At 42.6% G+C, this 15,974-nt stretch overlaps 1 protein-coding gene across 1 annotated transcript; it reads right to left on the minus strand.

Moving 5' to 3' along the window:
• Positions 1–5,162: 5,162 nt before the first annotated feature.
• On the minus strand, positions 5,163–11,190 carry PTMA (prothymosin alpha). Its single transcript, XM_075268478.1, has 5 exons — positions 10,986–11,190; positions 8,338–8,412; positions 7,881–7,965; positions 7,305–7,378; positions 5,163–6,183 (listed from the first exon to the last, which is right to left on the minus strand). The coding sequence occupies exons 1-5, from the start codon at positions 11,031–11,033 to the stop codon at positions 6,136–6,138; spliced, it is 330 nt and encodes a 109-aa protein (XP_075124579.1). The 5' UTR covers positions 11,034–11,190; the 3' UTR covers positions 5,163–6,135.
• Between the last annotated feature and the right edge of the window lie 4,784 nt (positions 11,191–15,974).

A 15,974-nucleotide genomic window follows, 5' to 3' on the forward strand; every position in this document is an offset into this window, starting at 1 on the left:
AAAAGTCCCGCTGGTTGTTCTCACTATGAAAAAAATTTGGGGGAATAAGGGATCTAGACACATTATTTGCACAGAGGTCCTCTGCAGTCTGTGTCTGCCCTTGCTGTGATGTTTGATATTTCTGTTTAGGGGCTTTGTGGTACTTATTTAGCACTGCTGTTTGGTATTTCTAAGGCAGTATTCGGTCCTGCACAATGGTATCAGTTTATCACTGCTAGGATGATATATTGTGCTGCAGTTTGGTGTGAGGCATGTTCATAGAATCTTGCTCTTCACTGTGGTGATTGACTCTTCTGGGAGGTATTTTCTGCTGATGGAGAGGTATTTTGTGCTGCAATTTGGAATCTGGTCTTGCTACAGTTATTATGTATAGTGCACTGTACATAATAACTGTACCCTGCCATCACAATAGACTGACTCATTAGGTCAAAGTAAAAAAAAAAAAAAAAGTTTGAGAACCCCTAAACTAATCTCAGTAACAGAATCCCCATCCCTGTTTTACTGTAGATGTGGATACACATGCACAATGGGTCTATAGCTACCGCCTATGTCACCCCCTCTACCTCATAGATTGCAAGCTCCTGCAAGCAGGACCCTCACTCCCATTGTGTGACTTGACCTAATATTCTGTAAGGTCTCATTTTGTCTGTACTTTAATCCTACAATTTGTAAAGTGTTGGCACTATGTAAACAAAATGTATTATTATAGCAAAAAGAACCATTTTACTCTCTAAAATGACTAAGCCAACTTTGACAAAAGTCTTGAATAAAACAAAAACAAAACTTTTCTTAATGGAATCTACTCCTTAGACAGTTTCCCATTTTGTAAAGCAAATGGTCTCCACATTTATTGTGATTGAACACTAACCCTAGAAATTAAAGATAAGAAAAAATTCTACATCATTTGACGAATGCCGTGAGGATGCCCAGGAGAGATAAGACAAGGTGAGTATAACTGTTATTTTTACTCACGTCCCCTGGGTCTCCACTAATTATATTCTGGGTTCTGAGGAGACCCCAGAGTAAAATAATAAAAACATCAAAATGAATTAAAGGGCCTGAACCTTGCCAATATTCACTCAAACCAAATTTGTGGGTTGTACCTTCAACAGCCCAAGGCTTTCACTGAATATTATACTGTGTTTAACCTTAAATTTGTCTACATTATAAAGGACCTTTCACATCCTCATAGATGTGCAGCATTATATACCACTAAAAAGCCAGCAGTGAGTTGAATTCCACGCAGTGTCGGCTTTCCTGGTATGAGCCCCGATGCTGGAGATATCGGTGTTAATTTCAGCATTGATATCTTCCCACTGTCAGAAGGGCCTGGCCTTACACCTTAGCTTTATTGCTGGGCTGTGAGGATTCCCCTTCCCCCCCCCACCCTGACTGTATTTTGCTTTAAACTTGTACTGTCAGGTGGGGTGTTCCTTCAGTGAGATGAATTCAGTGCACTGTCAGCTTTCTAGCGGTATGTAAAAGCACACCTCTATGAGGACATGACAGATCCTCTTTAAACTTCATTTTCCATATCTCCACCAATGTCTCCAGTTTCTACAAATCCGCTGTAATATTCTATCTTCAGTTTAACTACTTTACATAGCTTAATATCATCTGCAAATATGGAAATTTAAAAACGCTACATATTTCACAATACCAGCAACATTAATGAGAATTTGATTAATGTCATCCACACAATGCAGAAAAAAAGAGCTGCAGAAAAGCTTCTTTTATAGAAATACACGAATCCTTGAAAAACATTGCATGTTAATTTTAACTGCGGAATTGTGAGCATTTTTCCTAATAGCTGCAATAGAAAGAAAAAAAAAAATATAGAAAAATGCAGCAAAAACTCCGGAAAAAAAAAATGTAATATGGTTTTCAGCAGCATTTCATGGGGCCTTAACCAAAAAGAGACCCAAAGCTGACCACAATGGTACCCCACTAGGGACTGTGATCCAGTCTGAGTACTTCCTTATCCTATCAATGAGCCCGTCGTGAAGCCAAATACACATATATTTATGTATATACATAGCTTCAGTATTTTCACCAGGACCCAGTGACTTGTCTATTTTAGTTTTTTAGCATGTGACTGTTAAAGAATAGACATGAGCAAACGCTATTCCAACCAGCCATTTCAAATAGTATGCTCCCATAGAAATGAATGGACGTGGCTGGCACACCGACTTTGCTGGAAGCCGGCCGCTTAACCCCCCCGCGTGCCAACTACGTCAAGTCATTTTTATGGGAGCGTGGTGTTCGCTCATCTCTATTAAAGAACCATTAAACCTAGAATCCAAACAAAAACACAAAAATCTCCTAAATGACGCCTCACATCATTTCCTAATTTTTCTTGCTCTTATATCATAGTTACAGCTAGAGATGAGCGAACACTGTTCGGATCAGCCGATCCGAACAGCACGCTCCCATAGAAATGAACGGAAGCACCTGTGATGCCGGCCGGCCGCCGGCAAAGTCAGCGTCACAGGTGCTTCCATTCATTTCTATGGGAGCGTGCTGTTCGGCTGATCCGAACAGTGTTCGCTCATCTCTAGTTACAGCACATGAAAATTAGAAAAGCAATACATTTTTCTCTATGGTAGGAGTCATGTTTTTGCAGCTTCTCTCTTCCCCTCAAATTCTAGAGCATATGAGCCAGGAAGTTTAGTGAGAGAGTAGGGTTTAGGCTCCACACTTCTCTCTGTACAAGGGGTGTCAAACTCATTTTCAACAAGGGCAGTTAGTAATTCTATACCTGTATAGAAGCTGTGCCACTTTTGTGTAGTTACAGTTATAGCCGGTTGAAGGCATTTATAAGGCTGATAACATATTGTTAATACACATAGGTAAATGTCCTAATTATCTCCCCCCTACAAGTAACAGTCCTCCCATAGGTAATGGTGTCCTATTTGTCCCTCTACAGATAAGTCCTCTTCATTCCACAGCAAATTACATTACAGACAGTCCAAGTCACACAGTTTTGGGGAATTTCTTATTTACCTCTATTTGCAAAGCAAGGATATGGTGCCCAGTTATGCACCTATTCTATTGTCCTGATGGCTACCCTGTCACCTGCACTACGATATCGCAAGCGATACAACAGAGTGGGAAACGGCATAGCCAAAGGGACACGAGAAGAGATGCATACATTGGGCCCCACATCTGCACTTTGTAGAAAGATGACATAAGTATTCAATTCCTATACCTGGAGTCAGTTGTATGGTGAAGGAGACGGCTCCCAGGATTAGGGGCCCAGTCACAAGGGTGACCACTGTGACCCCTACAGCTGTTTGTGCTGTCCTTAGCTGGAAGGTCCACAGCAGTGCCCAGCTATGCCATACTGGAAACCCTCTGACCAAAGACAGAACAAACTGATGTCATGTAATGTGGCTTAATAACACCCAACACATAATATGGTCCCAGATTTATTTATTTTTTTTCCCCACACTCAGTATATAACTAGTGGTTGATAATTTACTCACCTATCCACGCTCCAGGCCAGCCTCTGCTGCCACCACTAGGCACTGAAGAAAGCCAGGACGTAACAGTTCGTGAAGCACCACCTAAGGCTATTGCCTCAGTTTGTGTCATTGCAGACGCGGCCTTGGGCCACAAAACACAAGGGCCTTGTGTTTGACACAGAGCTGCAGTTTAGTATCAAGTCCTGAAGGCATAGAGCAAACATATGGATGCCAGGACTTCAAATGTACATAAATGAAACGTATATATGGCACCAGCATGTGAAGTGCACAGCACCAATGAACAGCCTTATTGGTCACACCTCACACGATTCGATCACACTGAATGCTCAACGACTATATGTGTGCAACCGTAACAGCATCCTGCAAAAACAGGGTTTATCTATCAAACTGCACTGCTTGCATCATGCACAGATAAGCATCATCTAGTATTGAGTAAGTATGGCTGTTTTCTAGGTGTGTGTGTGTGTGTTTTATGTCCTTTTTTAGCACTAGGTTTCCTGCTAATTAGGTTTCGGTTTTTATCCATTATTTTTCAGGGTTTTGGGTCTCTAAAGAATTATTTAAATAATATCTAGTCATGTCATCAGTTACATATTCCTGTGTGAACCACACTAGAAGATATTTAGAATACAGTCTTCCTCAACCTCCTCCACCATTACTCCCAATTTATTTTTGGGTGGGACCACAGTCTTCATTTTGAATGTCCTTGTATTTATGAAAAGCAGATCAGCTGTTCCATGACAATGTGGCTATGTGCCAGGAATCAGATTAATCAAGTGCATGTTGTACAGCAGGCATGTTAACAGTACTAATATCAACACTGTTCTTAAGAGAGGCCCTGGCTGCCCTAAGAATAGTCATTAATATTAGAATGGTGAATAACTTATGTAGTATATTAGGGGAACATTAGTCTGGTGGACAGTGAACACTGACAGTTGTATGGAGCGCTTCAAAAGGGGTGTAGATTTGTGCACTCACCACCCCTTTTCAAAAAAGAGAATCTGCACTGTACACTTAACACACCACCACCAAAGAACCTGTTGAAAATTTGAATCCCACCTGTGCCTGCATGTCATGAATTGTGCATACAGCTTTATTTCCTAAATCGGTGGTACATCAATTTTTCACTAGCCTCAACATGTCTGAACTATCGATGCTGTTCTATTCAGCATCCAATATTAAGTAATGTCAGGTGGGTGGTCCCAATTGCCCTGCTCCAATCCCTGCCCACCTGACAGATCCTAATTAGCATTTTGGGTGCTGAAACCAACAACCCCAATTACTCAGAACTCAGTTTACCCTTACTATCAGCCATGTTTGAAAGAGCTGGGCTATGGATAGATAGTAGCCAGGAAGAATTTGTACAACACTATATTCATACATGCTGTAAGCACAGTTTGCAGTGCAGACAAAGCATGTACAGCAACATCTTGCACTTTTCAGCAAAATAGTGCATGTTTTGGAAGATAATATTCACATGACAAAGGTGAATAAGAAAGGCTGCGCGCACACAGCCAACTAAAAGTACCTGAGAATAAGAACAAGAATCAGCTGGGAAAAATAACGCTTTAGCCAGCCGATCAATTTTCTTACCATTTTGTTGTACCAAAGTAGTTTTTTTTTTTTTTTAATTGAAGTCTTAAATGAATAAACACAAGACTCAAAAGCACCACACTGTTAGAACAAAAAGAAAGCCTGCAAATTAAAATTGCAGTTTTATTGACAATACTGCCGCACACATCCAGCCAGGCCAATAAATGACAAAGTAAACAGCAACTTCAGACAAAACAAAAAAAAAAAAAAAAATTATATCTTTGGCCATTTAACTCATCCAAACCCATCTAAAGTACAGCTAAAAATATGCTCAAAAAAACAAAACAAAAAAAAAAAAGTAAAAAGTTACTGGAATGATCAGAATATTTTTTCTTATATGGGAATTTTGTCTTATTTATTTAGGTTTTTTTTGTAACAACTTTTTTCATTTTTTTGTAAAGATTTCTCCATTTGCTCCCCATGGAGAAGAAACAGCCCTGGTCTTACTCCACCCTGCCCGCCACCCTGCCCAGAAAAAGAACAAAATACATCAGGGTTGAATTGGCAGAAACCTACAGGTGCAATTAAAAAAATTAAAATAAAATTACATGTGTAATTTAAAAGCCCCACACCCTGTCAGCCGGATTCCCGATACAGAAAAAAGGACAGCTGTATACCAATATGTACAAAAATATAAAATGTAAATAAAAAATACAAACATAGGAACCCCATCCAAGGGTGTTTCTCCCATTTCATAATTTTAAAAAGGAAAAGCAAAAAACTTTTTGCTGCTGTGAATCTCACCTCCCCTTTTTTTTTCCTTTCAGGACAGGGGAGAACAGCAAGTGAATGCAACCCAAACTGGCAGTGAAAGGGTCGGTCCACTCAACTTAAGAGGACCAGGGGCTGCTTTAATAAGAATGCACCAAGGGCACACTGACTTGTGCCTCAAACGCAGTAATATGCGCGGACGGAGAAAAGGGCCATGGGAGCCTGTGTGAAGGGTGGGACGGATGCATCACTTTGAGTGACCGTATTCTGAGCGTGATAAGGGTGGGGAGGCGGTGGAGAAGTATTATATATAGAATTTATTTTGAGACAGGGAATGGCCCCCTCTCTAGTCATCATCTCTTTTCTGCTTCTTTGGGTCAACGTCATCTTCCTCCTAGATAAGAAAAGAAGCTTTTTAATAAACAAATAAAGTTAAGCATGAACACTGAATACAAAGGACTGCCATAATTGAAACTGTTCAGAAACTACTACACCATTCATTGCGTCATGTACTAATTTAATACTATAACCTGTGGGTTATATTTAGAGCATTTTAAACATTCCATGTGCATATCTCGCTGACTGAAATTGTGGACATAAGGGTATGTTCACACTAGAATCAGTTGCTAATTTTGAGGCAGATTCCACAGTGTAAGACACCCTTCTTATTAGGCTCATTTATCTAGGCCTAGTCATCAAGGAGAAGTCATGGCAGAAAGCCTTGAGCAATGGGTGCTGAAGGATCAGAAAAAAAAAAAAAAAAAAAAAAAAATCTGAGGTGGATGTCAGAACATACCATAAAACCTTCTCTCCAACCGTGTTCCCTTTGACAAGATTTCCTGCTAAAATATTTGATAGTCCAGGGTCTCAAATACATCAGGGGAACGTTGGAGTTACAGGTCAGGCATCACTCAACAGTCCCTCAGACTTAATTATCAAAATATCCAATATGTAAGCTCACGCTCACCCTACAAATCAGTTGTAATGTGTGTTTAGTGCCCATGTAACAAGCTGTCCAAAAAATGTGCCAGAAATACTAGACTAAAAGACTGGCATATGAAGGAAACTCCTTTTAAGTAACAATAAGCCAGCTAATAGTAACCAGCTGACATTACTAGGGGGAGCCATATCTTGGTCTAGCTAGGCATTTTCTCTGAACCTGCAAATGTATGCCGTCCAAAGACAATTTCAAGGTTTAAAGAAGAGAATCTTGAAGTTAGTGAGAATCTTGAAGTCTGCATAAAGGTCCAGAAATCACTACTTTACTTCAGATCTCCAGAACTATTAATATATTAATGTGATTGCGAATGATTTTGTGTTACCTGTAGCATGTACCTTAAGAGGCGTGTCGTACAGACAGTCCAAGTCTATAGGCTTTAGTTAGGGTATACTGATATTAGGACTGTGGAAACCCACAGTGCTAAGAATTACTAGGTATGAGGTATTGTGTGGTAGCAAACTTGGTAAGTGTTGTGTAATACTACAGTTGCACATAAGTTCTGTTCTCTCACTTACTTCGTCATCTTCTGCTGCTCTTTTCCCAGTGGGTCCTTCTGTTTCCTCATCTTCATCACACTCATCGTCCTCTCCTAACAAGAGAAGTTGTTTTAATACATAACTAATCCTAGAATCAACTACAATTTGGTCGTTTGGTTTATTGTTATAGTACAATATTTTGACTGAGTTTTAGGTGGAATGTATTTAGTTAGACATTACTAAATTCAATTGTTCAACTTGACCCAGCGCTTTTGCCAATGTATGTATCATTAACATAGATGGCATGTGGAGCCCGAGTATTTCATTGCCAAGTCAAGACTGGTAATATAAAACTAGGTGGTTGTTAGAAATGAATTATATTGGATGCCATCCCTACAAGGACTTTTCTGGGAAACTGCTGTGCAAAATGCATTCTATACATAAAATCTGATCATGTCCATCTTTGACCAGAATGTAAAAAGGTAGTGCTATAAATATTAATACAATACATAATGTAACTTTTCCCCTTCTTCATCATCAAGAGGGAGTACCTCTACTCCAATATTACTTTATATTCCTCAAAAAAAATAAGCATTTTAAATGGATCCACAATACCTTCTACTTCATCCTCTTCATCTTCCTCCTCAGCATCTTCCTCTTCATCGTTATCTCCAACATCATCGCCATTCTCTTCATTCTCCTAAAATGAAAATGATTAATCCATTACATTAAGATAAACTGAGTCTTCAGTAGACCTTTGCTGCAAGCCAGTGACAGTTGTTCGCTTTAGAAATATACCTTAGGACTCTTCAGTGTATAGCCATTACAATTAAATACCATGATAAATGAGAGACCATGGACAAAGCTTTATAAAAAGGTTAACTTAGTAATTATCTTCCACAAGAGCCATTCTATTAGAGCCCTTGTAAAGGATAGCCTCAACCATGTAAATAGATTGTACAGTATGCAGACTGGATTATGCTTCAGAGCCCTCTAGAGGCCTGTACATGAACTACAGAGGATTAGATGAACAGGTTACAGACACCGCATAGACATTTTCATGAGCACTTACGGTATTTCCATTGGTAGGCTGCTTTCCATTTTCTGCTTCATCAAGAGTTTGTTCCCTTTCTTTTGCCTTCAGGTCCTGCACAGGAATAAGCCTGTTAGAATTCCAACTATTGAGCACTGGAAAGTATACACACATACACACACACACATACACACACACAGATACTCTGCTACCGATATATTTATGGATCTTTTCTCCACATATGAGACAAAACTGCAGGAAGCAGCAGAGGTTTAAACCATGGCTGCCATCCAGTTATTTACTGTAAAACTACAATCTCAGAACATAGAGGGAGGGGTTTTTTTTTTTTTTTTTTTTTAAATAATGCAGATGTTACATGGCACCAGCCACCATACAGGCCAGTCTACAGGTCTGCAGAAAATTTACAATTAAAGGCACTGCATAGGCATTTTGGAACTTGTTTCACATTAATGAGAATTCACATGCCAGACAAGTAACTGTACAAAGCCTAATGTAGTACGCACTGACATACTAGAGCTCATCTATTAATGTCTACAAGGCACATAACTAAACCATCAATGATTCACTCCAGGTTGACAATCCTATAAATCAATGTAAAAAAAAAAAAAAAAAAAAAAAAAAAGCAGAATCAACTAGCAATAAGGGTAAAACCCTATTAAGATTGGATAGGACTCAAGTTTAGTCAGATCAGTCGAATACAAGTTCAGACACCTGCTGCAGGTGAACAGGTATTTTATCTTGAAACGGACTGAAAAAAGTACAAGAGGGGAGACTTAGCAGAACTTCCTCCAAGTAACACTGGCCTTGCTACCTACAGCAACCAAGACTAGGCTTTATTCCTTAATAGACTCTAGGTAAATGAGGGGTGGGCTGATTGGTGGACATGGACGGGGTCAGATGTACCATCTGTATTCTTCACACAGCATCACCGTTTATTGATTTTACGAAGTTTTATCATAGCTGATCATTTTTCAAACTAAGTTTGTTCATTGTAATGGACTATGCAGATGTTATGCATAGATCATGGACCTACATTGGCTAGGCCACCATTTTTATGGTTTCGTTGGCTTATGGATCTGTATGCTGTGCACGTTGTTCAATAGATGAGTGAAGCCTTAATTGTGCCCTGAGCCACCTGACTCACACATGATGAGCCACAAGATAAATAAGATATGGCCATACCAGAGCCCATATAGCACTGACAACACAGCCCCTACGACCTGCACATACACTACATGGACATTACACCCAGCAGCTTTGTGTTCAGCACACATCACGCTTTAAATCCCATTTCAAATCTGGAGCCCCTCATGGAAGGCAATGATTGGTCAGCTCCAAGCTCCTGCCCCCGCCCATGTCCTTATTCTACGTTCCGGAGCCGCTGATTGGCTGTCGCCTCCCTGCCCCAGCCCACATAAAGCGCACAGGCTCACGGGGTTTGTAGAGCGCTCACACTAGGCTCGCCTTACTCCCTTAAGCAGACACGCCCGGAGAGAAAAGGCGGAGAAACTACAACTCCCAGTAGGCTGTTCAAAGCAAGTTATGGTGAGTGACGCACAGGCTTCACGCTGGGGGTGAACAATGATGTATAGAATAAACGAGGTAACGTGGTAATTGACGAGCTGCCCTCACTGTAAGTGATAGCATCTGCCATGGCTAGGTGATGTGCCTGCTATCCACCCCGCGAGCTACGAGCCGACATAGCGCTGTCCTTGTGTGAAATTACAGCGCGCCAGTTCTCGCAGGTAGACAGTGCCATGAGCGGAGCCAGTAATTAACCCTCCCCCACCTCTAATTAAAGGCTCTGCCTTTAAAGTCTTAATCCGGTTACCATCTGTCCCTCTCCCCTTACTCCTTGTAGATTCATCGTCTCCCCCGGGACTGAGCCGGTGGACGTGAAGAACTGTGTACAACACAAACAAGTGGCAGAACCCATCCCCCCCCCCCCCCATCATAACTCATCCGCGCAGCTGGGACCTCATTAACCCCTGCACTGCAACAAAGGCTTTCCGCTGGGGAATCGCTGCGACTCCTCATTGTGGCGGATGAGATCGGGAGCGATGTATCTGGGCGCACGGGAGGGACATCCAGTGGGTCACGTCTGACTGCTCGCTACTACTACACGGAGCCGCAATCTAGGCTACAGCCCTGCTGCGAGCCTGTGCCAGGAGAGCCCTGGTGCCCATGACAGGAGCGGGCGATCACACATCACTATAGGTTACTGCACACACCAATACAGCCGAGGGATCACCCGCAATACGGAAGGGGGGCGCACGTCGTATAAAGGTTACGGAAGGGCGCATCACAGCGATGGATCAGGCAGCAGAGCTGTCATCCGAGCCCGCTGACAATAAGCAGGTACGGGGATACAGCCCCGCTCTATGGCGGGGGATGGCAGTCCACCCACCCTATGCGTGGGCACCGGCCGGGAACACAGCGCTCCTCGGCAACACTGAGCCTCGAAACTTTCCAGCCGCCTCGGCATGTGGAGAATCCCCTCCAGGAGACATCTGGTACCCAGGAGGACGCGGCGCTCCTCAGCAGACATCTTATCTAGGTGACACCTCGCCGGCTAATCATTAACTTCTTCCCGTGGCCACAGGCTGAGGTAACACGGGCAGGTGCAGCAACAATGGGGCGCGCAGCCGGGCACATCCAAAGCTTACCTTGTTGGTAGGTTTCTCTACGCTGGCGTCCACGGCTGTGTCTGACATGGTGAATGGAATAAAATAGAAGCTAGTCTAGAGATGGAGAAAATAAAAAAGAAAAGTGCAGCTAATCCGGGGACTCGGCGGAGCGGGAGCTGGTGCGGGAACAATGCAAAGATGGCTTTTTTTATTTTTTATAGTGCCTGCCAGTGAAGGACTCACGCGGCGCCAGGGACTTTAATATAGATTAGTGGGCGGAGCAACGCACCGGCTCCTCGCCACCTCATTGGCTAATGGCCCCTGAGCGAGGGGGGTGAGACAGCTCCGGCCCCTGATTTGTCCGAGCTCAAACAATGGGGGAGGGGGGCTTGTTTGCCTTACCTCTCTAAACTGCAGTACCGACAGTGACCGCCGCGCCTCCTAGCTTGCCTAGGGAGCATGCGCAGTAGCTTGGCATTAGCAGCTCTTAGCTTTGGCAATCCAATGCAAATGAACATTATATTTTTTTTTCCTTCTTGTGGAGAGGGAGGAGGGGGAGCGGGATAGTGGCGTGTGCAAAATTACACACACAAAAAAAAAGCAGTGCGCCTCGGCTAAGAGCAGCCCCTTTACATTGTGAAACATGCCCCCAGGGCATCTACTTGCCCTCTGCGCACACTGCTGGCTATTGTCGTAGCGGGAATGAAAGGCGCTCCGTATCATCGCGGGTAGCCATGTAAAAGGCGCAATACATTCGCCTGTTCTATGCGATACGTTTTATCGCAGTCGGCACGGTATTTACTAATGTCTCCTGAATGGGGCACTGCATCGCACGATCTGATCGAGCCGTGTAGTGGTGACGGCAGTTTTTGTCTGATTTATGATGATCTGAGGTGACAATGGGGAGGCGGCTCATCGATCGGCCGACCAGTACTCCTAGACACCGGCTACCCCGCCCGAGAATATCGCTATAGCAGGCACCAAGCGCGCCATACGCAGCCGTATATTATATATAGCCGTAATGGAGCAGTAACCTTGCCGCACGAGGCTCAGTTTGCGAGGGAATTTTTTTTTTTATTCTTTTAACCCTTCAGGTGAAGGGCAGACAAAGTGGAAATTTTCCATTCGACATTAACCCTCCCCCTCACAGTGTCATCTCCCCGGACTGTACTGCCCTCCCACAAACCCTTTCATTGCTGAGCTATGGGTCGGGGCTGCAATACCGCACTGGCCCGCTAGGGTTCACCTGAGACATGTCACGAAGACACGATCTCACAGATGAGCCTATTGTACGTGTTTCTCGATGCTTTATAATCGATTCAATTCGAGATTACTAATATTGGGGGATACAAGAAGCTCCCGATTGGGTACCCTGTGCTAAGAGCGCGGATGTCGATCACATTGTGATAACTGAGGTGAATGTGTATTGTAGCCCGGAGCTGCGGCTGTTGCATGCTTAGCTCAGATTCTCCATTGTCCAACAGATATCGGCTCTGGCCGCCAAAATCGTTAGTTTCGCGAAGTCGGCCGGATAGACGGGACATTACACAACCTTTAGCGGTTAACATCGTTTACTAGTCTTCGAATTAAATGAATCGGTCGCTTCTGAGTTAAAAAGCCCGCCACGACCGATCTACATACTGTATGACAGATCGGGTTACCAGGGGTTAAACGCGTTAACGACATCCACTCTAGTAGTTTTTGGGAACCCCCTTATGTGCTACGCATGTTACAGGGTTAGAAAGTGCGCGCTACTGACTAGATGTGTTACAATTACTGGTAATGAAGCTGCTTGAGGATCTCCGATAGCCCCGCCCTCTCTCCCGTACCACAGCCGACTCGCACATACCCCGCGAAAATCACGCCCGTTACTCAGGGCACTTGTTCACACTCCCCTACCTGGCAGTACCTAGTGATGTGCGGCAAAAAAAATCTTAAAAACTAATATTAAAGCTCACAGCAAGTAGTTAGACTCGCTTATACGGGAAAGGCATTGCCACAACCAATATGGCGCTTTGTTAACCAGTGTCACACATTTCGTCAAATATGCTGGAAATTTCCTACTAGAAGTGCGACTCTTCGCCTAAAATGCACAGAAAAGGGGCGAGTAAGTAGCAAACCGCGCAGAAACGAACCCCACAAGCCTTCAGTTCGTCGAAAACGTCGACGGAAAAGGTGTAAAAACAGCGACGTTTGTGCCACATTCAACATGGCGTTTGGAATAAGTCAAAAATCGTGAGGACACAAGACTCTTAACTATGATTGGTAGCAGTGGCGCTGTTTATGGGAAACCACGCCTACGAGCTCCGTGATTGGTTGGAGTATTAGAACGAACACCAAACTGACGCTTTGCGGCTGTTCATTGGTCACAAGCAGTGCCCATCATCTGTCATGTCTGTCGTGTGGCACACGGAAAACCCGGAGCACGGACTACGAGGTTGGAGTAGAGACTGTGAGTCAGGGAACTGCTATGAAAGTATTAGGTCAGGGAGAGGATTTGTCCACCTGACGGATTAGTTCTGTACTGGCTCATGGAGTCTCTGCTCAGTGGGCACTTAGTACAATAGAGTATTACAGCGCAGTGCTTCATGTTCTGCCTCCTCACTCCTGTGCAGTAGAAACGTTACTGTTATTAATGTCCTTTGCTGCCCTCTGTTCTAGGACACAGGCAGTCCCAGTAACTCTAATGTTATGCTATGGTCACATTGCACCGCTCAGTGTTGTTCTGGTCTGTTGGACCGCTAAAACACTGCACACAGACAGTAGCAATGGACCCCATTGACTAGAATGGGATCCATCATATACATTTCTTTTAAACTAAAACTGCAAGACAAAAAAAGTAAAATTTACAGTACTTTATTTGGCAATTTTTTGGCACACACTGCAATGTAGACTCTAAACTGGGGGAAAATGGAGGGGGACATTAATTTGTGGGTGCAACAGGAGAGGACTTTATACAGTGGGGGCAAACGGAGGGGAACATTATAATGTGGGAGTATACCATGTTAGGGTGACCGTAGGAGCATTATAATGGGAATGGGTGGGGTCAATGTACAAGTGGGTGGGGCTAAATTTGCCACACTGCACTCTCTTTCTGTCCTATGAAAGTTGGGAGGTATGCCTGTCCTTACTATTCCACATGTGAGCATTTGACCAAAATTCTGCTGATCTGTGGATGACGCAGGAATTGAAAATAAGTCTTTATTTACATGGCTGTATTATGCGGCATTCACATACTAAGTGGGTATTTACATAAGCATAGAATAATACACCAATTTGCACTAGCATGAAACTTTTTTTTTTTTTTTTTTTTAAATATACTTCTGTCCAGTTTGTATGTATACATGTAAAACAAGTGACCATTGTATACAATAACCGCATGCAGACCAAAATTACAGCTATGTGAATAAGCCCTTAATGGGGGAGATTAACCCTCCCCACTTTCCAAAATTCATTATTTTATTTTATTTTCTGTTTGACATGGCTATGTGAGAGCTTTATTCCTTGCGTGATGAGTTGTTCTTTCATTTGCCAACATTTTGGGATACATACCATGTTTTGATTAGCTTTTATTAAAGGGGCTCTATCATTGGGAAAAGTCATTTTTAATTAATCACATCCTTGCATAGGCTAGTCTACACCTACTTTTAGTATGTAAATTGCCTCAGTGGTTTCTGAATACGTCCGTTTTTATTCATATGCTAATAAGACTGGTGTTCGATGCATCGTGAACCCTCTTTTGCTATTGTTTCCTATGCACAGGCTGATGATGATGACGACTCAGCTTCCTGTTTGCACACACATAGGAGATAATAGCAGAGACGAGTGCTGCTGGGAACTTCCTGTGCTGGCTGGAAGCTCATTAGCATATGAATAAAAATGGACTTATTCAGAAACCATTGAGGCAATTTACATACATAAAGTATGTGTGGAATAGCCTTTCTAAAGCCTATGCAAGCATGTGATTAGTTATAAATGACTTTTCTCAATGATAGAGCCCCTTTAATGTTTTTTGGCAGTCCATATGAAATAACACTTTTATATAATTTTGTGCATTTTGTTTTTACAGTATTCCCTCTACATGAAAAATGACATGGCACCTTTGTCCGATGGGTCATTACGATTGTTTTATGTTGTACCGCTTTTACAAATAAAACATCACTTTTTGAAAATGAGCGATTTTCCTGGAGTCACCGTATTCTGATGCCTATAACTTTTTTTTTTTTTTTCTGTATTGTTGACGGAAATATGTCAGGGCTCTTTATTTGCGGGCAAGTTTGAATTTTTATTGGTTCCAATGTTTAATACGTGTGACTCTTTCATTACTTTTTTTTTGGGGGGGGGAGGGAAGCAAATCTGTTAATTTGCGCATTGTGGTATATATGTTTGTTTATTTATTGCGGCATCCTTACTGCTAACCCCATGGGTTCCGTAATCACTATTGACCACAGCACCCAGGGGGTTAATCCGCTGGAGTCAGAGTATCTCCCGACTCCTGCCCCAAGGCTATGTAATACAGTCGAGTGCCAGAAGTAATGCTGCAGGCACAGCATCTGTGCCTGTGACATTACAACGCCATACTATTACAGCGCTGAGTAAGAATGGGTTAATCAAATCGTGTTAGGATATCTTCACATGGAGGAATTTGGAGCTAATTTTGAGTCAGATTCTGCTTCCAAATGTGCTTCAAAAATGTCTGAAACCGGTGTTTTCTGATAGTAATAAAAAGGTATCCTGCTCATTCTTCTGGAAAATACATGAATGGAGGGCAGGTTTTGGAGCATTTTATTTTTAAGCAGATTTTTCAGAAAATCGAGATAAAGTTAAGTTCACATTTTTGGAATGGCTTATACAGATGGAGCCCCCCTCCGTTTGCACTCCCTCCAACGTAAAAAATGGCGCAAACTTTCTTCCTCTAATGTTTTTACTTTTTGAACAGAAGAAATAGTCCTGCATGCAGCGTGGAAAAATTGCCTACTGTTACATTTAGAGGAAATCTGCACTGTATTATGAATAGCAAAACTGAAA

Source organism: Leptodactylus fuscus, chromosome 3, assembly GCF_031893055.1.
Source record: "Leptodactylus fuscus isolate aLepFus1 chromosome 3, aLepFus1.hap2, whole genome shotgun sequence".
Classification (NCBI taxonomy): Eukaryota; Metazoa; Chordata; class Amphibia; order Anura; family Leptodactylidae; genus Leptodactylus; species Leptodactylus fuscus.

Bases quoted from the DNA above. Each gene is read 5' to 3' on its own strand.
- PTMA (XM_075268478.1), bottom strand. From the start codon at position 11,033: ATGTCAGACACAGCCGTGGACGCCAGCGTAGAGAAACCTACCAACAAG. The intron at 7,966-8,337 runs GTAAGTGCTCAT...TTTTCATTTTAG, and splicing joins AGCCTACCAATGGAAATACC to GAGAATGAAGAGAATGGCGA. The intron at 6,184-7,304 runs GTAAGTGAGAGA...TTTCTTATCTAG, and splicing joins GAGCAGCAGAAGATGACGAA to GAGGAAGATGACGTTGACCC.